We start from the raw sequence: 22,310 nt of genomic DNA, 5'->3' as shown, positions 1-22,310 counted from the left end.
GCCGCTAGCGGTGCGGTATTAACCCCCGCTAGCGGCCGAAAAGGGGTTAATACCGCCCGCAATGCGCCTCTGCAGAAGCACATTGCGGGCAGTATTACCGCGGTTTCCCATGGTTTTAAATGGGAAGGAGAGGTTTACACACCGCTCCAAAGATGCTGATTGCAGGAGATTTTATTCTCTCCTACCAGCACATCGCCTCCGTGTGAAAGTCCTCGGGCTTTCACATTGAGAATGCTGGGCAGGAGTTTTCAGGTGCCATTTTTAGCGCTATACCACCTGAAAAACTCCTCAGTGTGAAAGGGGCCTAAAGATGGAGATTATATAAAAATCATCTAAATAATATCACTTCAAAACTAATGCAAATAATAAATGTGTACACAAATCCTCAAAAAAAAAAAACTCAAGTGTCCCAAGAACGAGCTGAAGCTGATACAAAGTGATACAGTGTCCAAAGGAAAAAATAAATGTAGCAAGGCTTCTTTCTTTACCTTGTGTGGCGATGACTAAACCCTCCAAACACCACATGTTGTCCTACACCCACATGGATCTGTACTCACCAAATAATACTGCCACACTTTCACAAATATGGCACATCTATAGTGATTACTTATGCCTTCTTGGCCGTCTGTTCTGATATGCAGATGTATATCTCTACAAAATACAGAGCAGATTGACGACAGCCTGAAATGTAAATAAAGCAGTTTGGCTTGGATCTGTAATGGCAGCTCTCAAAGCAAAGGGAAACAAAGGCAAAAGTTTTTTTTTTTTAAGCGCTTCTAAAAACACAAACGAGGTAAAACGCTGCTAAACGCAACATGTAAACGCGGCAAAACTGAAGTTTTAGACGTGGGTTACCATCTGTCAAGTTAAATCATTCAGGAGAGGTTGTAAAAACGTCTGGTGTACATGGGGCCTAAATCTCGTGTTTTTTCAGCTGCATGCTGCTTTTTAGCAGGTCCTTAGCCAGTCTAAAGATTTAAATTGCTGAGTGGTAAAGGGAGTTGGAGATGTGCATCTTGGATCCTGCACTACATCATATTTGATAACAGTGCGTCTTGTAGCACGGCGACTGCAGCTATGGGATGCTCAGCTCTCGTCTCAGTTTGGTCTGTTCCCTTCGCTCCTTTCTCTCTCTGCACTTGGCTGGCTCCATTTATGTTGGAGGTGATGCTGATAAAGGAGTGAGAAGAGACATGCACTCCAGCAATGGTTGCAACATGGCGGTACCGATATAGCTGAATTTAAAAATAAAAATAAATTATCCCAAGCTTTGGACATCTCACGGAGCACTGTTCAATCCATCACCCAAAAATGGAAAGGATTTGGGACCAAATTTGAACTTTTTGGCCTAAAAACAAAACTAACACTGCACAACCCCCCCCCCCCCCCCCCCCCCCGAACACATCATCATGTTGTGGGGATGCTTTTCTTCAGCAAGGACAGAGAAGCTGGTCAGAGTAGTTGGGGAGATGGATGGACCCAAATACAGGGCAATCTTAGAAGAAAACCTGTTAGTCTGCAAAAGACTTGAGACAGGGGGGCTGAATGCAAATGCATGCCACACATTAATTTGTAAAAAAAAAAAATTGAAAACCATGTATTTTCCTTTCACTTGACACTTTTGTGTTGGTTGATCACATATACGTCTTTGGATGCAACATGTCAAAATTTCCAGGAGTATGAATACTTTTTCATGGTCCTGTATATGTTCCCAAATGGTCAGTAATATTAGTGACTACATGACAGCCAGGCAAATATTCATTACTCCCAGAATCAGAACTGGCTGACATCTTTGCTTACAGTAGATGTTAAATTGATAGCTAAAATGTAAGCTAATCAGTTAGCTACAGAAATTTAGAAAATTCTAAAATTAAAATTTGACATACTTTCTTAAAAGTACAAATACGGGTTAACAAAACGTATCCAAATACTCTATCCAATACTTGCATAAGAGTTACTGTTTGTTTCTTTGTTGTAAATTACAATGTGGCAGTCATCAGGGTCGTCCCTATAACTACAGATCCATTGAAAATTTTGATTAGGCAACCTTCAGATGTTATATAATTTGTTCTGCTATAAAAATGCCTAAGTATGTATAGGCATGTGGGAACTGCATGCTGTAAATTATATATCATTTTTATTCTTATTTTTAAGAAGTAAAACACACATTGTAGACTAAATGAGTGGGTAAGAACTAAATGCGCTACTGGGAGTAAATAAATATTAAAGTGAAAAAAGCTGGAATAAATAACGTGGAAGCAGCTCTATCTAGTAGTGGTCATTGGACACAAACAGAAAAATGCAAAAAAGGTGTGATGAGCGCTGCACACTGAAGTGAAAGTGATATATAAAAAACCACAACAACTTCGTAAGCTAGCAACTACTAATCGAGAAGTATAACTAGTGATGAAGTGGCTCATAACATATAAACAAAAAAATGACTAGTGAAACAATAAATGAATAACTAGTAAAATAATAAATGAATAAATGCAAAACAGTGAAAAACATATGTGTGGAATGGAGATAAGCAAAGTCCTAAAAGGAGAAAAAAATGTCCTTTAGCAAAGGAATCCTATAATGGAATCCTATAATGGGCCTTATGAAGTTGTTGTGGTTTTTTATATATCACTCTCACTTCAGTGTGTAGCGCTCATCACACCTTTTTTTGCACACATTGTAGACTGTTTCTGCTTCTTTGTCCAGCTATGTCAGTTCTGTTAGGATTGTTGCTTCTTTTAAAAATGTGACCCATCATTTTTTTCTGACCCCAAGAAAAATATTTCATAAGAGCCTCTTATTTCTAAAATGTGTGCACAGTCTAAATCATGGTACAAATTATGTATACACACATACACAGCCATTATTAAAATTATGACCACTGACAGTTCACCATTTCTTGACAATGGCATCTAAAACTGGGTGGGATATATTAGCCAGCAAGTGAATAGATTGTCCCTGATGTTGGTGTATTAAAAAGCAGAAAAAAAAATAAAAAAAAATAAAAGGGCTTTGAGGGCCTTTGACAGGGGTCATATCGTAATGAGTAGATGGGTCAGATCATCTCCAAACCTCCAGCTCTTGAAGGATCTTCCCAGTCTGCAGTGATCAAGACCAACCAAAAGTGGGCCAAGGAAGGAAAACTGGCAACAGGGTCATGGGCAGCCAAGGCTTGTCAAAGCACATGGGGAGTGAAGGCTGATCCGTGAAGTCCAATCCAATTGAATAACTACTGTAGCTCAAATTGATGAAAAAAGTTAATGCTCGTTCTGATAAAAACATGTCAGACCACAGTGCATTGAAGTTTGTTGCATATGGGGCTGTGTAGCGGCATATGTTAGGGTGTCCATGCTGACCTTTATTTACAGCCAAAAAGGCACCTACAATGGCTATTTAAACATTAGAACTTGACCATGGAGCAATAGAAGAAGGTGGTTTGACTAACACAACGGTTTTGGAGGTGTTAACTTGGTCTACAAATTTTTCATATCTCAATCTAACTGAGCATCTAAGGTGTGCTGGAAAAACAAGTTTGATCCACGGAGGCCCCTCTTTTCAATTTACAGGATTGAAGGTTTGTTTTCCTACTGACGGCTTAGTATCAGAGATACTTGGAATGGCTCCAGACACCTGGTTTGGTACCACATAATGTACATTTTTAATTTTATGCAGTTACAATATAGGTTATTCAGATAGTGTTTCATTGTTTTTTTAAAAGAAAGTTATTTTAGACTGTATTGCAAAGATTGTGACCTTTATTTTGTTTCTTTGTCTGGTACTGGGATGTTTTAATATCTGTTTGTATTGTATGTATGAGGTTCCAGTACTTTTTAGAACTCATAATGGTGAGAAGTCTTTTTATCATTTTCAAACTATTTTTTAAAGGCTTAATTGGTATATTTATCTCTAAATGGTCTCTAGCAAAAATATATAGGTGCAACCCTTAGAACTACTATGGTCTTATTCCTGGGTGATCCAATCCAAATTTGGCTCCTGTTTTAATTGGAATTTGACATGCCCGATATAGGCAGTTAAATGCAGAATAGCCTTTGCAAATTTGACAGTTGAGAGCCAAAGTATCAGTAACTTTCAAGGATGCAAGTAAGTTGTTTGCACCGAATAGTAACATTTTTGCTTCTAATCACAACATGTACGGTAATCACTATTTTAATGGACAAAACATAACTTTTAAGTAACCGATGCTTTCCAACAGACAGAAAGATGTATGCATGTAATATTACAGAGTTCCATCCCTGCTGAAAATTTGATCACAAACTGATATACTACCCAATAAACAAACATAACAGTATTATTTGCATACACTACCTAATACATTTGCTTTTGTGGCAATTTCTTTATGTATATGAAATTCTAATTTAATTATCAAGAGTTCGTAACTAAAAAATCCATTACTGCTGCTTAAGATTGTTTGATTTTGGCATGGTGATACTGTCTTATAGATCTGCATTGTACATTACATTACTACCGGTGGTTCCTTTTTAAAATATGAACAGTACACTTGTGCAAAAATAAATAAAAAGTTGTAGGATGTTCTGCTGTGCACACGCGTAGATGCAGTAGGGTTCCATTAGGCAGGAAGAGTAATTATTCCATGACCAGAAGTCAAGATTTCACTTCTGCCAACACATAGCAGTGTTTGTCTTCTTCACACAATACTTTGCAATATCATTTATATACCTGCACATTTTGCAGCTAAAAAGGTCTCATTTGTTCTTCCTGGCAGCTTTCATAAAGCTACACACAAAAAAAAAAAAGCGAAGAAGAGAAGGAGGGTTGCGAACAGTCCGAGGTAACAGATTAAAAAATGTAGAACTTGACATGACCTTCTCCAACACTAACATTTATGTGCCCTTATGAAAATGCAAGCTGTCCAGCTGTCATGCTGATCCTTTGACTTTAATACATTCTGATCCTTAACAAATATGTAGCCATTGAAGTCAGGTTTACGAATTCGTCTTTTGGACGAATTCCAGTCCGGATTTCGACCTGGACATGGAACAGAGACAAGCCTCATCTGTGTCTATGATGATGTCCTTCACAGCTTGGACAGGGGTGACTCAGTAGCTCTGGTTCTCTTAGATCTGTCGGCCGCGTTTGATACCATAAATCATGGAATCTTACTGGAGTGGATGAGATCTGTTTTGGGTATGAGTGGGTCGGCTTTGGCATGGGTGGCCTCTTTTTTTTTTAGAGGGCAGAGTTCAGGGAGTCAAGACTGGCCCCTTTTACTCTAAGTACACCCCCTTGATTGCAGAGTGCCACAGGGCTCTGCCTTGTCTCCCCTGCTGTTTAATATCTATATGAGGCCCCTTGCCGACCTGCTAAAGTCCCATGCCGTCCATTACCACGTTAATGCGGACGACACCCAGGTTTACCTGAAGATTCCTAGGAACCAGACGGCTGATGTCACCCTTGCCAGCTGTTTGGAGGCCATTAACACTTGGATGTCTGACAACTTCCTGAAACTTAATGGGGGAAAAAACTGAGGTGATCATCTGAGGTGATCTTGCCACCCCCCCAGATATCCCACCTTGGCCTCCCTCATTTGGTCCTGCTCTGAAAGTGGCCCCCCAGGTCCGTGATCTGGGATTTGTCTTAGATTCAGGAATAACTTTGGCTCTTAAGGTAAAAAAGGTCATCAGTGCATGTCACTGGCAGCTAAAACTCCTGAGGGGGCCGTTTAAATATCTGGATATCTCGGACAAAAAAATGTCATCCGCGCCACGATAGGTAGCTGCCTAGACTACTGCAACGCTCTTTATCTGGGATTGCCAAAGATGTTAGTGCAGAAGCTTCAACTTATTCAAAATGCTGCAGCTAGGTTACTCATGGATGTCCCACTGAGGGATCATATCACCCCTGTCATCTGCGCCTTGCACTGAGTGCCGGTCCACTATCACACCTTATTTAAGGCTGGATGTATTATGTTTAAGATTATTAGAGGCCTGGCCCCAAGCCATCTCTGCTCTCGTTTCCATAAACAAGCTTTTGTTAGATCACTCAGATCTACCGGCAGAGATCTTCTTTACATTTTGGTGCCCAAGAAGATCCGGCGTGGTGGCTGGGCCTTCTCAAACCAGGGCTGTGGAGTCGGAGTCGAGGAGTCGGAGTCGGGGGAAATTTTGGGTACCTGGAGTCGGAGTCGGCAAACAATGCACCGACTCCGACTCCTACTAAATTTAGTTTGGAATTTAAAAAAAAAAAAAGCAAGTTTAAATGTCCCAATTCACAAAAAGTTATAATTAATGACTTCTCTACCGTAAGAATAAAGACCAATGCATGCAGTGCCTCACGTAACCGCAAAACGAACACGTTAAGTGACCGTGAAGAAGCATGCTTTTCATGTGCTTCACTATATGGCACGCAACGCACAATTAGGAGCTGCAATACTTATACTTTCCATAGTGTTGTGTTCTGCTTTTACAGGGAACGCAGCGCCCATGGGTAACCTAGCCTCTCACTGATAAGGGATTAAATATGTTTTTTGCAGGACTAGAGAGTGAGACACTTGTATAAGTGAAGGGAATGGAGGGCCAATAGTTCAAGACTGAAGCTGTAAACCATTGGAAAAACTGCTGTCATTTAGCTAAGGCTATAAAAACTTGTAAACTCCGATTGTTAGCTTAAACTTAAAAACATGACTATGGGATTCTCCTAGGAAAATCATGTTTTAGAATAAAAAACTTTGTTTTCATTGTGTTTGTCTTTTGCTTAAACTGTGCAATACAGTAGACTGTTGGCTTCCCAGCCAGTAGTCCTGTGGTAGGTTGCGTTTCTTTCCCTCAAGGAATGTATAAAATACATTTGCATATTAATACAGAGGAGTCGGAGGTACATAAAACTGAGGAGTCGGAACATTTATCTACCGACTCCACAGCCCTGTCTCAAACCAGAGTGCTGTTCTATGGAATAGCCTCCCTGTCGAGCTCCAGGAGGCCCCTACTATGCCGGTCTTCCGCGGGTTACTGAAGACTTGGCTTTTCACAAAAGCCTTCCCTGCGTAGCCTCTCTCTTCCACCCTTTCTGCTGCTACTGGTTCCTCTTTTCCCAGGAACTCTGCTATGCATGTTGGGACCCTTCAGGTAAGACAGTGCTATATTAAGATACCTCTCAACTCAACTCATATTTGCTGCCAAATGGTGGGGATGATTTACTAAAGGAATAGAGCAGGTCAACATTATAAAGTAAACACATTCACTTAGTTTACTGATGCAATCATGTACAAGCAAATACCTGTTTTTTTTTCCCCTTGTACATGATAATTGGGCATTACAAAAGTAACACTGTTTCATCGTTACTTATTAAGCTGCACGTGCAAAAAAAAAATATATAAAAAAAAAAAAATCACAGGACTTGATTGCACATGATTGGATTAGAAATTTAAGTGAACATTCACTTTGCAGAGTGAACAAGCTGTACTCGTTTAAGCAAAAAGGTCTACAAAGTCAGGAAACCAAACAGAAGAGGCCATAAATAGCAACCTATACATTTCAGTTGGCACAGTCTTTATATGCTTACCCCAGTCTAATTTTGCATTCTCCTCATAATCCAGACAAGAATTATTCTCACCTTGACCCAAGCCCACAAAAATCTCCTGTGAATCACAATTTGTAGAGTGCCTGTAGTTTTCATAGGGAGGATGCAAAAGCTCCCCCACTTCCCTTCCGTGCCCAATGGGAGTTAAACTGTGATACACATTTCTCCAATGTGGACTGGCTCATCGCTTTTTCCCTCACCCATTCCCTCTCTATGTACTGTAAAGCCCTAGAGTGTAATTATAAAATACCAGCACAATGGTAATACAGACCAATTACACTTACCAAACTTATTCCTACCCTATCAAATAACTGCTGGCAATACCACAGGCACGAGGGCACCTACAGGTCTGTATAGAAAAGAATCACCCCCTTAAAAATAACACTTTGTTGCTTTGCAGCCTGAAATTGAGAGGCACAGTTTTTGTTTTATGCAGCTATTTCCTTAGTGCAACTTATAACATGCAAGTGAAAGATATAGAACTAAAATGTTGGAAAAGGGATTGCCCCCCCTAAAAATGACTTGTAAACTCAATCAGGTGTAGCTAATCACATTATCAATGACACACAAAGCCATTTGATTTTAAACTGATTAGCTGTGGTCATTTTTATTAGTTCAGTATGAAAAGAGCTTTCCTGAAGCATGTCAGTCCCTGATAGTACAACTGAAGCAAACAATTAACTATGGATGGCAAGGCACTGTCAAAAGATCTCCATTATAAAGTTGTGGACAGACACAAGTCAGGAGATGGATAAAAACATATTCAATACCTAGAAGCACAGTGAAGTCAATTATTAAGAAGTGGCAGGTATATGGTACAACACAGACCCTCCCTGGATCAGGACGTCGCTCTAAACTGGAAGAAAGAGCCAGGAGGAAAACTGGTCAGAGAGGCTACCAAAACGTCTACACCAACTCTGAAGCAGGAATTTATATGACTAAGGCCTCTTTCACACTGAGGCGCTTCTAAACTGCCAGTAAAACAATGAGCACTTTTGAAGAGCTTTGCAGGCGCTTTTTAAGAGCTTTTCATTAATTTCAATGGAGAGGGTATTTTTTTTCACCGCCCTGCCAGCGCACTGTCCCAGTGTGAAAGCATGCATTGATTTTCATGGAAATAGGTTTTCGTGAGGTTTTCGTGAGCTTTTCAGTCGCTTTTCTTTCACCGAAAGTGCCTGAAAAGCGCCTCAGTGTGAAAGTGGTCAAAGAGTGGTCATTGTGTTCATGTAACAATATCACAAATTCTCCACAAATGTGGCTGGTATGGGAGGATGGCAAAAAAACAGTCAATCCTCAAGAAAGGCCACATGCAGTCATGACTGAGCTTTGTCAAAAAGCACCTTGAAGATTCTGTTAGGCCCCTTTCACACTGGGGCAGGGTCGGTAGTAAAGTGCCGGTATTTTTAGCGGTGCTTTACCATAAATTTTTCGTCGCTATTTGGCCACTAGCGGGGCAGTTTTACCCTCCGCTAGCGGCCAAGAAAGTGTTAAAAACCACTGCAAAGCGCCTCTGCAGAGGCACTTTGACGGCAGTATAGCTGCGGTGCCCCATTGATTTCAATGGGCAGGAGCAGTGGAGGAGTAGTAAACACACACACCGCTCCAAAGATGCTGCTAGCAGGACTTTTTTTACCATCCTGATAGCGCACCACTCCAGTGTGAAAGCCCTCAGAGCTTTCACACTGGAGAGACAGCAGCCGCTGTTTCAGGTCGGTTTGCAGGGGCTATTTTTAGCATTGTTGCGCCTGCAAACCGACCCAGTGTGAAAGGGGTCTTATGGTCAGATGAGACCAAAATTTAATCTCAACACCAAACGATATGTCTGGCGGAAAGCCAATACAGCTCACCATCCAAATAACATCATTCCTACAGTAAAGCAAGGAGGTGGTAATATTATGAGGGCCTGGTATGAGGGCCTCTCTCTGCAGCAGGGACTGGAGCACTTGTCAGGATAGAAGGAAAAATAGATGGGGCAAAATATTGTCAAATTCTTGAGAAAATTCTGCTGCCCTCTGCCAGAAAGTTGTCAATGGGAAGGTTTACCTTCCAATATGACAATGACCCAAAGCACACAGTACAAATGACCACACAGTGGTTGAAGGGGAAAAAGCTGAACGTCCTTGCATGGCCTAATCAGAGCCCAGACTTAAAGGAGTTGTAAACCCTCAGGGTTTTTCACCATAATGCATTCTATGGAATGCAGCTCTCTGTGGGGGCACTCGATGAAATAGAGGAGATAGGAGCGCCGCTAGGGGAACCCAGAAAAAGAGGATCTGGGCCGCTCTGTGCAAAACCCTTGCACAGAGCAGGTAAGTATACGCATTTATTTTTGTTCATATAACAAAGGAAGAAAAAGGGGAAAAAAAAAAATCTTAAAGTGAAGTTACTCTTTAAAGTGGTTGTAAACGATCACCTTGTAAAACAACCCACTTGGTTTAAAAAATAAATGAAAAGGCAAAACATTTGTATATAAAAATAAAATAAATATGTAAATACCTTTTTCCCCCCCTTTTTTTTTTTTAATAAGCGATTACCTTCCCTCTGTTCTCAGCTGCATAAGAGCTGGTGGTAGGGGAAGCAGCAGCACACTTTTACTGGGAAGCTCAGTCTGTGCAGGAGGGGCGTGTCAGGACAAGTCTGATCATTGTAGGAGAGCACACAGAGTTCCCAGCCTACCTAGAGAACTGACCACGATTTGCTCTCCTGCTTAGTGTGGTCAGTTTTTAATAGGAGAAAGGGATTTCACATAAAGGAAGCAATACAAAAAGAGAACAGGACAGAATACTTTCTCATACAAGTACATGGTACATCAGACACATATCAGGAATATGAAATGTTGGGGTAACAAAAACGCATTAAAGCGGAGTTCCACCCAAAAGTGGAACTTCCGCTTTAAGCACTCCTCAGCCCCTTACATGCCACATTTGGCATGCAATTTTTTTTGGGGGGGGGGGGAGTGGGGGCGTCGGTAGGAGTGGAACTTCCTGTCCTACTCCACCTACGGGCCGCCTAGGCGACTCCTTCTTTCGCATTAAGCGGACCCTCCCTCAAGGCGATCTCCCGGGACACGTGACAGGTCCCAGGAGATCGCCTGTCCACTCAGAGAGCAGCGTGACTCGCGCATGCGCAGTGAGTGCCCGGCCGTGAAGCCAAAAGCTGTCATGGCCGGGTGCCCACAATGTGAATGGAGGCGCAACGCTCCAGGCAGCCGCATCGCTGGACAGTGGAGCAGGTAAGTGTCTGTTTATTAAAAGTCAGCAGCTACACTTTTTGTAGCTGCTGACTTTTAATAAACATAACAAGGCTGGAACTCCCCTTTAAGTTCTATTTTATTATGAAGCCAGTTTGTTTCTGAGATAGAACTATATGTCTAAAATGAGCTTCCCCCCACCCTTTTTTTTTATTATGTTTTCTCCTTCTTTTCCCTCTATCTCTTACTATATCAATAAAACATCTTGTATTTGCATGTTAATAAGGCATGAAGTTTGGCTTTCATTTAATTGTTGCCACCTTTTGCCATGTCATTATAGCCAACTGTTATGTCTACCAGTTGCACTTAAACACCTCGTCTATTGTTGAATCGTAGTCCTCGTCAAGTTGCATAACTTGGATCAGAGATTGTATCTTGCTTCTTTCAATAAACACAACTTTAAATAAAAAATAAAAAAAAGAGGAAGAGGCCAAAAAGGTTAACCCCTGCATGGGCATTAGTGGCTCGCTTTTCTTATACCTTCTATGTAGTGTCCCCATTGACAGGTTTCACATCTATTACTGGCCTGGGGACAACCCCAAACCAAATTATTTTTTACTTTCACTTTCAATGATATTGGTAAATAGTACAAAAAGAGAGGGACAATCTACCTAAAGGGGGCAAAAACATGAAAAATGTTACTTACATGCATCCTCTGATGGTGACGTCACCACTGAAGTTCTGGCAGTGAGGGGTAGAGCAGAGCAAAAACATCTTGTATTCTTTTCAAACAGCACAAGGCATTCTGCAATTGCGATGTTCATACGCCCCTTGTCCAGTCACAGAATGCCTTGTATTCTTTGAAAGGAATAGAAGGAGGAGAATTTATCAAAACTGGAGCAGTCATGTATGCTATGCAATCAGCTTCTATCTTCATTTTAAAAGCTTAACTGAACAAGCTGAAGATAGAAGTTGTTTCCTGAATTAGGGAGCTGCACAAAGAAGGGCCTGCTGGGATCACTGTACTCCAGCCCCATCTGTCAGTCTTCACTGCTGGAACTTTAGAGGAGGCATCACCATCGAAGGCTGCATGCAATTTTCCAAGAAGGAAGCCACCAGTGTCATACACATAATTAGATGTACCCAGTGCTGGGACAATGTCAACCAGTGACCAGGGCAAAGATGGGAAACTGCACCCCCCCCCCCCCACACCACCATCCTTGGCCCACCCTGTATTGGATGGAGAAGGGTCCTGGGCCAATAGTGGCAAACGCCAAAGTGTTTGTGGCATACAATTAAATAGTACCAGTAAAAACTATAAAACTGGTGTACAAATACTGGCAAACAAAAGAATGTCCATGAATCAGCAAGGTTACTGAAATAAAAAAAAAAAAAAATGTCCCCAAGTTGGTGGTGCCACTGAAAGGAAAAATATTCCCGATTTGTAGAGCTGCACGATTAATCGTGAAGAATCGTTATCGCAATTTTTTCCCGTTGTGATCTTGACAAAGTATTTCCCGAACTTTTGTATGCAGAAAATTCTCTCTGCTCTCAGCTTTCAAAAGTCCGGGCAGTGTGCCAAGTTTTACAACATTCTTTATCAGTGGAACATTAAGTCTAAACACTGTATGAATTTGTCTTTTACATCAAAGGAATAGATTTATGTATGTAAATTAGGACAGCTTAACCACTTAAACACTAAACCTTTTTCTGACATTTGTTGTTTTCAAATTAAAAATCATTTTTTTTTAGAAAATTACTTAGAACCCCCAAACATACATTATACATTATATATTTTAATAGAGAACCTAGAGAATAAAATGGTGGTTGTTGCAATATTTTATGTCACACTGTATTTGCGCCACGGTCTTTCAAATGCAATGAATAAAAAAACAGTAAAGTTAGCCTAATTTTTTTTATATAATGTTAATGATTTTACGCCAGGAGAATCGTGATCTTTATTCTAAGCAAAAAAATTGCGATTCTCATTTTGGTCAGAATCGTGCCGCTCTATAGTCTGAAAAGGAAGTTAGACAAAATCCCTCTCAATTGAGGAGATCATTTTTTGTCACTAGGGTCACCAGAACCAGGGTCCCCATTGGAATATTTCCCCTCTATTACTGTTTTGGGGATAACCTAAAATGTGGGATAGTATTTCACTGTTGGTGAGAACTCCAAGCATGATGAATAGAGAGGGTGAATCTCCCTATGATAGAACGTTATGTGGCCTGTGGGTCAAATTAGTCAATACTATGCTAATGAATCTTCAGTGAAAGAAAAAAAAAAAAATAGGGTTAAATCCTTTGGAGAAAATTCTAGGTTTTGTAATTTTTTTTTTACAAAATATTCTGACTTTTTCTGGGAGAGGTGGCACTTTCCAAACATATTTTTGCAAGCAGAGAACAGTTAAAGGCTGTGAAAAATCAGACTATAACACATGGCTTCCAGTACAGGAGCACACAGGCTGAATGTGCTTATGCACTGTGTAATTAGCCTGTGATGAGTAGGGTACTGGTCCTCAGGCCTGTCCTGAAAGTCTTGGGAGGGGATGGACATGGCCTTCTGGCTTAGTTCACCCTCTCTCGTGGGGTCTTCCTTCGGGGGAGCCTCACCGAGTACTTGGGCGGGTCTGTTTCGGCAGACCCTCCAGAGAAAGGGGTCTGTCTGGCTTCGGCTGGACAGACCATAGTGTAAGTACCTTGTTCCCTGTCAGGAGCCCAACTCCCCAGGGGATTAAGGGCCCTCTGATTTTAGAGGGCCAAGTGTACCCGCTGCACATTTTTGTGTCACTCCTTTATGTTGTGCACATTTTTTTTGCACCAGGTGAAGTTTTTTGAGTGTGTTACACACACCATGGGCTTTCAATAAAAAATAAAATAATAATAATTAGCCTGTAGCTGTGGCTGCAGGGTGACAACACTGCAGAAACAGTGTTGTCACCTTATGACAGGAAGTACCATTACTAGAAGGATCACAAATTAAAATATGTCAAAATAAAATAATGGAGATGTATAGGGCTTGTCAAAAAAAATAAAACACATCCATACTAACCTCTATGGTGCAACATTGGTGTGATGCTACAGCTATTCCACGTCAGCTCTATGCCTGAGAACTGATCAATCATACAACCCATGATTTCTCAGTTCTCGATCTGCTTGGAACAGAGACAGTCACTGTGCTCTTCTCCTCCAGTGCTCCCTGAAGCACTGGGAAGAGGAGGTGGCAGGTTTCACACGGAGCAGTGGATTCAGCTGTCAATTGGGCCAGGATCTTTCCTGAGCCTGAAGCGGCAATAGCCCACTGTCAGTTGACTCTAACATAGTTAGTGTGATGGGAAAAAAAATTAAATAAAAGACATGAGTCTATCTAGTTCAACCAATAAGGGGGGGGGGGGCAATTTTGGTTTAGAGGAAAGCAAAAGTTCACTCCCGAACAACAAGAGATGTATGGCCTAAAAAAAAAAAAAAAACACTTTGGCCATACTTCTCTTTTAAATTAGCTTTATCCTTTAAAGCGGTAGTAAAAACTACCAATTTTTTAATTGGGCCCCTGCAGGTTTATGCAATAATGTGCTAGGATGCACTACATACTAGCCCATTATGACAGATGTACCTTTCAAATGGAGCCTTCCTGTGCTGAGCTGTCACTGCACCTGGTGCTTCCATCTTCACCAGGTCTTCCTTCTGGGTTTGCACTCTCCAGCCGTTATAACGGCCAGGTTGTGATGACGTCACTCTTGTGCATGCGCACTGGAGTCTCGATTGTGGAATGGCACTCTCCGCATTCATGGCACACGTGCAGTGACATCATCGATTGGAGCCTAAACTGTGCATGTTTTGGAGATATTCATAATAATATAGGCAAGAATAGAAGCTTACCTGCAGGTACAAATTTTAAAGTGATAGTTTATTACCACTTTAATGTCAATAAAGTCAGCAGGTTATACTTTGACTGTACAAGGAAACACTGGAAGGTTATACGTTTACTATAACTTAAAATGATGATGTTTTAAAATGATTCAGCCATATTCCAATGTCTGATAGGACTATAAAAACATGCATTTATTATTTGTATCATCTTCAATTCCTTGAAGTCATATGTTATGGGATGTTTAGTGACTTTTTTTTTTCAAATAAGTGAAACTTTCCTATTTGCAGCATGTATACATGGGCAATGTCAAAGCTTTTGGCAAGCCTATACTCTCCTCAATGAAATGAGACCCATTTACACAGCAAATAAATTAATTAATTCTGTATTCTTGACATCCAGTCAATATTCTTACTGCAAAATAACAGCAGCGAGTGCAGTGGTAACTGAACACTATGCATAACACTAACATGTGCAGGGATGGTGTCTACATACATATTTTCCAAGCTATTCCTTTTGCATTGCTTTTGTCAGAAAGCAAATATGTACACCAGATATTAAGAGGGGATTAATCCTTACAACCCTTTAGATCTGTTGCAGGCACCAGCCTTCTCAAACAATTATTTACATACATACTACACACATTTAAAGCAAATCAACATCTTTATTTAAAGTGGTTGTAAACCCACTTTTTTTACTTTTACCTACAGGTAAGCCTATAATAAGGCTTACCTGTAGGTAAGGAGAATATCTCCTAAACCTGCACGGTTTAGGAGATATTCCCCTCGCAATGCGCCGCGGCGCATGCGCAGGGGGGGGGGGGGATCTACGGCGAAAGGACCGGCAGCCGCCGGACCTTGCCGAATTTAAATCTCCTGCGCGCACGCGCAACGTCATCGCCGCTCCAGCCAATCACAGCGCTGGAGCGGCGATACCCGGAAGACACGCCAGGCAAGAGGACATCTCACTCGGCGTGGACCAGGTAAGTTCTACACACCTCGTTCCGAGGTAAGTATTTCATAATGAGCTAATATGCGGTGCATATTAGCTCATTATGACTTTTGCCTTGCAGGAGAAAAAAAATAAAAAATGTTGATGCAGGTTTACAACCGCTTTAAGCCTAGGTTCACATTGGAGCGATCAAATCGCATGACAAGTCGCAGCCTATTGACGACAATGGCACCGTTCCAATTGGTGCGACACCGATTTAGCAAAAGATTATTTTTTTTTTTTTTTAACTCTATTTAAATAAAAACAGAGAAAAGGAAACCTTCCGAGGAACGAATACACACACACACACACACACACACACACTTGGAAAGACAAAAAGAAAAAAAAAAAACTTTAGTGTATGCATACTGCACACAGGTATTACCATCCATGAAACTGTACACCTGCATTAACCATAATTGATTTCATTTTTCTCTTTTTTTTTTTAAACTGAAAACTTGAAACATGATGAATATGTTTGGAGGATTTACTTTTAGGAGAACAAAATAGGAATTCTGTAAACTGAAGATCTTCTTTTTACTAGAAAAGTACCACAATAATGATACAAGGTTTCTTAAAAATTTAAAGTAGAATGCAGAACTATCAAACCTTACTAGCTTAAAGGGTCACTAAAGGAAAAAAAAAATTTTGCTGAAATGACTGTTTACAGGGTATAGAGACATAAAAGTTAACCGATTCCTTTTAAAAATGATTAAAAATTGATTAAATTCAATCATATAATGTGCCTCTAGTTTCACTTTCGGTTTTAAACTGGTTTCATGTTTCTGTGAAGTAAAGAGACCCACAGAACAAAAACAAACAAATCCAGGGCAGTGTTTTGTTTTTAAAATGAATATGATTGGTACTGAGGAGTTTTAGACACACAGTAATGACAGCTTAGACCACCGTGAAAAGCTCCCAGTACTAGGCGCCAGACAAGCAGGAAGTGTGGAGATCACAGCAGAATTACAGCTACTTCAAAGCAAAAACGAACAATGAAGACATGAAACCAGGACTGCAGTAAGGTAAAGGAAGTTATTTAGCTAAAAAAAAAAAATCCTTTAGTGACCCTTTAACCATAATTGATTTAATTTTTCCCTTTTTTTTTTTTAACTGAAATCATGAATATGTTTGGAGGATTTACTTTTAAGAGAACAAAATAGGAATTCTGTAAACTGAAGATCTTATTTTTACTAGAAAAGTACCACAATAATGATACAAGGTTTCTTAAAAAGTCAAAAATTTAAAAGTAGAATGCAGAACTATCAAACCTTACTAGATTAAGACAAAATACAGCTTAAGACAAAATACTAAGTGCAATTCCATGGAAAATTTCAAAAGTAGCAGAAAAACACCACAGTTATTAAGCAAAGGCTATACCACCATAGGAATGCCAAAAACAATTACAATTGACAATATCTTAGAACAGCCTACAATGCAATGCTTAGATACTAAGCTAACAGATACAAACTAACATACTCATGTTGCAAAAATAAACAAAACAAAACAAAAAAAACACAAACACACACACAATCAAGTGGCACCTACAATGCTAATTATCTATATTTTGCATGAGCAAAGTGAGTAATTTCAAACTAAAAACAAAGCAGCAAAGATACCAAAACACAAGGCAACCCTCCTAGCACTGTCCCTTGTAACACTATCCCTGTTTTATTTGCATCTTCTAGCTTGGCACTTGGTGAAAGTCTGCATGCAAAACACAGATTTAAAAAAAAAAAGCACACAAAATCGAGGTAGGGATATTGACACACACATATTCCAGCAATCAAGGTGTGAGACCATGAAAGAATAATAACAGTTTGTGGAATAAAATTACAGAGAAACATTAGGAGCACAAAGTTTTAATGACAGACAGCCTAGATCTCTAGTCTCCTAGCAACAGACAACACTTTCTACACGTGACTCAGGGTACAACACAGACCGAGCATACACACACACACAAACACATCCTTCAGTGGGATAGTAATGAACAGAGCAAATCGGTACCCATCACCCCCTCTCCCTTCCTCACCCCCAATCCTGCCCCCCCTGCATCACCCACCTTTGGTGTCCAGCTCCGCATGGATGATGTTGCCCATCACAGAGGTGTTATGCAAGTGCTTCACTGCATCCCGGGCACCTGTCACACTGGCAAAGATGACTTTGGCAATGCCCAGATGTTTCTTGTTCTTGGGGTTGTACAGGATCTCCACCTCCTCCACCTCCCCGTATTTTTTGCACATGTCGCCCAGAAAGTTTTCCCGGATGTTGTCGTTGAGTTTAGCAAAAGTCACTTGCTTAGGAGGTACCGGCCCGACATAGAACTCATCGATCTGAGAAGAGAAAAGAAGAAGAGAATGGAGATGAGTGATCCGACACTCGGGATCTCCTCCGCAGGCACAGAGATAGAGACACACACAGACAGGGGGGAAGCTGTCAGATACACAAGTCGCCGGCCGGCCGGAGAAGATGGTTACTTTGTAGAGTGTTGTAGAAGGCGGATCGTACACAGTCCATGGATAGTGCACATGTTATTATTATTATTAATCACTGACGGCTGGGCTGCAATCGGCGACATAGTTACAGTTCCATAAACAAAAAACAAGAGCCAGCCAGGGATGTGCTGAGGATGATCGCTGTCAGCAGCTGTTGTAATACCTTGAGCTTGGGCACAGGTAGATCCAGCTCTTTGTTTTTGGTCCATATCCTGCCGATCCGGGGATCTCTGACTGTGTCCACCGGGGGGACGCCCGAGTTCTGCAAAATAAACAATCCATCAGTACAAACACTCGTCAAGAGGCACACATGGACCTATAGATGAGAGGAGATGGGTCCTCCATTCAGGAAAGCACTATACACCTGGGGGGGGGGGGCATGTATCTGGACAGGGTGAGAAAGAGGTCGCCATCCAGTACAGCACTACACACCAAGGAGGGGAGGTGCATGGGTCTTGACCGCTGTGCGGGTAGTGGGGCACATACAGGCATACTTGTCGGAATGCACACATGGACCTATAGATGGGAGAGTGCCCATCCAGAACTTCACTATACACCTGAAGAGGGAGAGGCATGGATCTTGACAGGAAGGAAGAAGGGGTCTCCATCTAAGACAGCACTATACAGGGGGAGGGGGACATTCATCTTGGCAGGGAGAAAAAGGGGGGTCTCCATCTAAGACAGCACTATAGGGGTGGGGGCATGCATCTTCACAGGGAGAGGGGGTCTCCATCTAAGGCAGTACTATACAGGGGGGACATGCATATTGACAGGGAGAAGAAGGGGATTGGGGTCTCCATCTAAGACAGCACTATACAGGGGGGACATGCATCTTGACAGGGAGAAGAGGAGAGTGTCTCCATCTAAGGCAGTACTATACAGGGGGGACATGCATATTGACAGGGAGAAGAAGGGGATTGGGGTCTCCATCTAAGACAGCACTATACAGGGGGGACATGCATCTTGACAGGGAGAAGAGGAGAGTGTCTCCATCTAAGGCAGTACTATACAGGGGGGACATGCATATTGACAGGGAGAAGAAGGGGATTGGGGTCTCCATCTAAGACAGCACTATACAGGGGGGACATGCATCTTGACAGGGAGAAGAGGAGAGTGTCTCCATCCAGGACAGCACTATACTCTTGACAGGGAGAAGAAGATGGGGGGCTCCATCCAGGACAGCACTATACTCCTGAAGGGGGTGCACAGATCTTGACAGCCAAGTAGGGAGCACATACAAGTAGGGAGCACACTTGTCAGAATGCACACATGGATCTATGGATGGGAAGAAGATCTGGGGGGTGGTAATGAGAAAAGTGACATATAGGCACACTTGTCAGAATGCACACATAGATCTATAGATGGAAGGAAGATCTGGGGGGGGTGGTAATGAGAAAGGGGTGACATACAGGCACACTTGTCAGAATGCACACATAGATCTATGGATGGGAGTTAGATCTGGGGGGGGGGGGGGGGGGTAATGAGAAAGGGGTGACATACAGGCACACTGAAGTGTATTCCATCGTATCGGTAGAGTTTGTGCTGGCCCTTCTTCAGTGCAGGGTCAATAATCAACTTGTAACTCCTCCAATGGTGACTTTTCTTCTCGCCAGAAGTGCCGGCTTGGTTGCCCGCCGCCTCCATGCCGTTGATCCAGCCTGCAAGCCATAAAGAAGGAGATGTGAATGTTGGGGTTTGGAGGGGGGAGCACACATACACTGAGCCCCTAGGATGCTCCCCCATGGTTGCACTCCAGGACAGGGGGCACACACACTCATACATACAATGCCCAGGCTCACTTGTGCTCTGCTTTCTGCCATGGTCTTCTGGGTTCTTGCTTCTCTCCCCGAGCTTGGCCTCCTTGAAAGACATGCCTGCCCGCCTTTCCCACACCACCCACCCCCCCAACCCCCCAACCCCTCTCCCCTGCGCCCGGGCTCCTCTTCTTGCCCCCGCAGGAAAGGCTGAGCCGCTTCACCGAAGCCTGCCCGGGTTACATGGCATGCTGTGGAGGGCACCCTGCCTGCTCCTTTTTGGCGAGGCAACACATATTGTGTGTGTGAGCTGCTTCTGCTCGCTCTGGGGCAGCCCACAATGCACCGCGGCCTCCCCTGTCCTCCGCCTCCCTCCTCTGTCCCCAGCCAGTCAGTAGTCCCCGCGATCAGCCTGCTTCTCCCCCATCGCACTTTCGTCTCAACACATTCCGCCTGCTAGATGCACAAAAATCACCGTTCTAAAAAACCAGGATGACCCCCCGGATATAATTTCCTTACCTACATTGAGGTCTTGTTTTTTTTTACCGTTAGCCGTTATTGATATACATTGCTACCGCAATAACCGTCAAGTTCTAACCGCTTTAACGTTCACATTGCCTACGTCCCGGTCATTTTCTAGGTTGTTCAGGCGACGTTAGTGCTTATTCGTGGTAAATGTGTGTTTAGTATTGGGAAGCGGTGCAGGGAATCCCCCCTTGTTGTGGAAGGAAAGCGGTGTGTGGAATCTGCCGGATAGATTTACATGGCGGCTCTAAACAGTCGCCAGACAAGATGGAAGTGTCCGGTGAACACCGGGGCAGGGAGGGAGACACGGGAGGGGAGCTGTTATCTGTGTTTATGGCATATGTGATGGAGAGAGAAGGTCCTGAGGGAACAAACCCAGCCACAAAACCCGAGTCCTGTCATTGTTATCAGCCGGCTCCCTGTGTGTGGAATCTGCCAATCACAACCTGCCTTCCATTTTGTGTTACACCGGGGAGAGGGGGAGGGGATAAACATTCCCACACTGGCCGCTTACCTGACACCACGTGACCCAGGAAATGACAGCAGACCAGGGACCACACGAGGAGCCCGGGCCTTCTAGGAGACCTAAGGGAGGAGTCTCTGTATCCCTAGACTTATGCTGGTACTTGTAGTCCTAATGGAGAGGTCCCTGTATTCCCAGACTCATGCTGGTACTTGTAGTCCTAGGGGAGAGGTCCCTGTATTCCCAGACTCATGCTGGTACTTGTAGTCCTAGGGGAGAGGTCCCTGTATTCCCAGACTCATGCTGGTACTTGTAGTCCTAGGGGAGAGGTCCCTGTATTCCCAGACTCATGCTGGTACTTGTAGTCCAAGGGGAGAGGTCCCTGTATTCCCAGACTCATGCTGGTACTTGTAGTCCTAGGGGAGAGGTCCCTGTATTCCTAGACTCATGCTGGTACTTGTAGTCCTAGGGGAGAGGTCCCTGTATTCCCAGACTCATGCTGGTACTTGTAGTCCTAGGGGATAGGTCCCTGTATTCCCAGACTCATGCTGGTACTTGTAGTCCTAGGGGAGAGGTCCCTGTATTCCTAGACTCATGCTGGTACTTGTAGTCCTAGGGGAGAGGTCCCTGTATTCCCAGACTCATGCTGGTACTTGTAGTCCTAGGGGATAGGTCCCTGTATTCCCAGACTCATGCTGGTACTTGTAGTCCTAGGGGAGAGGTCCCTGTATTCCCAGACTCATGCTGGTACTTGTAGTCCTAGGGGAGAGGTCCCTGTATTCCCAGACTCATGCTGGTACTTGTAGTCCTAGGGGAGAGGTCCCTGTATTCCCAGACTCATGCTGGTACTTGTAGTCCTAGGGGAGAGGTCCCTGTATTCCCAGACTCATGCTGGTACTTGTAGTCCTAGGGGAGAGGTCCCTATATTCCTAGACTCATGCTGGTACTTGTAGTCCTAGGGGAGAGGTCTCTGTATTCCTAGACTCATGCTGGTACTTGTAGTCCTAGGGGAGAGGTCCCTGTATTCCTAGACTCATGCTGGTACTTGTAGTCCTAGGGGAGAGGTCCCTGTATTCCTAGACTCATGCTGGTACTTGTAGTCCTAGGGGAGAGGTCCCTGTATTCCTAGACTCATGCTGGTACTTGTAGTCCTAGGGGAGAGGTCCCTATATTCCTAGACTCATGCTGGTACTTGTAGTCCTAGGGGAGAGGTCCCTATATTCCTAGACTCATGCTGCTACTTGTAGTCCTAATGCAGGAGTCCCTGTATCCCTAGACTCATGCTGCTACTTGTAGTCCTAATGGAGGATTCCCTGTATCCCTAGACTCATGCTGTTACTTTTAGTCCTAATGCAGGAGTCCCTGTATCCCTAGACTCGTGCTGCTACTTGTAGTCCTAATGCAGGAGTCCCTGTATCCCTAAACTCATGTTGCTACTTGTAGTCCTAATGCAGGATTCCCTGTATCCCTAG

The 22,310-nt window shown here is 42.9% G+C and overlaps 1 protein-coding gene across 3 annotated transcripts in view; it reads right to left on the bottom strand.

Annotated features, from left to right (window-relative positions):
- Window positions 1–20,818, bottom strand: part of SETD1B (SET domain containing 1B, histone lysine methyltransferase) — a 117,501-nt gene extending 96,683 nt beyond the window's left edge. For 2 of the 3 annotated variants that reach the window (XM_040346984.1, XM_040346994.1), the window contains exons 1-4: window positions 19,896–19,990; window positions 19,597–19,754; window positions 18,260–18,358; window positions 17,664–17,934 (exon numbers count right to left, since the gene is read on the bottom strand). In XM_040346984.1, coding sequence (XP_040202918.1) covers window positions 17,664–17,934; window positions 18,260–18,358; window positions 19,597–19,754; window positions 19,896–19,968 — 601 coding nt within the window. In that variant the 5' untranslated portion in view covers window positions 19,969–19,990. Of the gene's footprint in view, window positions 1–17,663; window positions 17,935–18,259; window positions 18,359–19,596; window positions 19,755–19,895; window positions 19,991–20,369 lie in introns of those variants that run through there. The other variant, XM_040347003.1, reaches the window with a different exon arrangement.
- Window positions 20,819–22,310: the final 1,492 nt, after the last annotated feature.

Source organism: Rana temporaria, chromosome 1, assembly GCF_905171775.1.
Source record: "Rana temporaria chromosome 1, aRanTem1.1, whole genome shotgun sequence".
Lineage (NCBI taxonomy): Eukaryota > Metazoa > Chordata > Amphibia > Anura > Ranidae > Rana > Rana temporaria.
The sequence above is the reverse complement of the archived record's forward strand: the minus strand, read 5'-3'. Positions and strand labels throughout refer to the sequence as shown.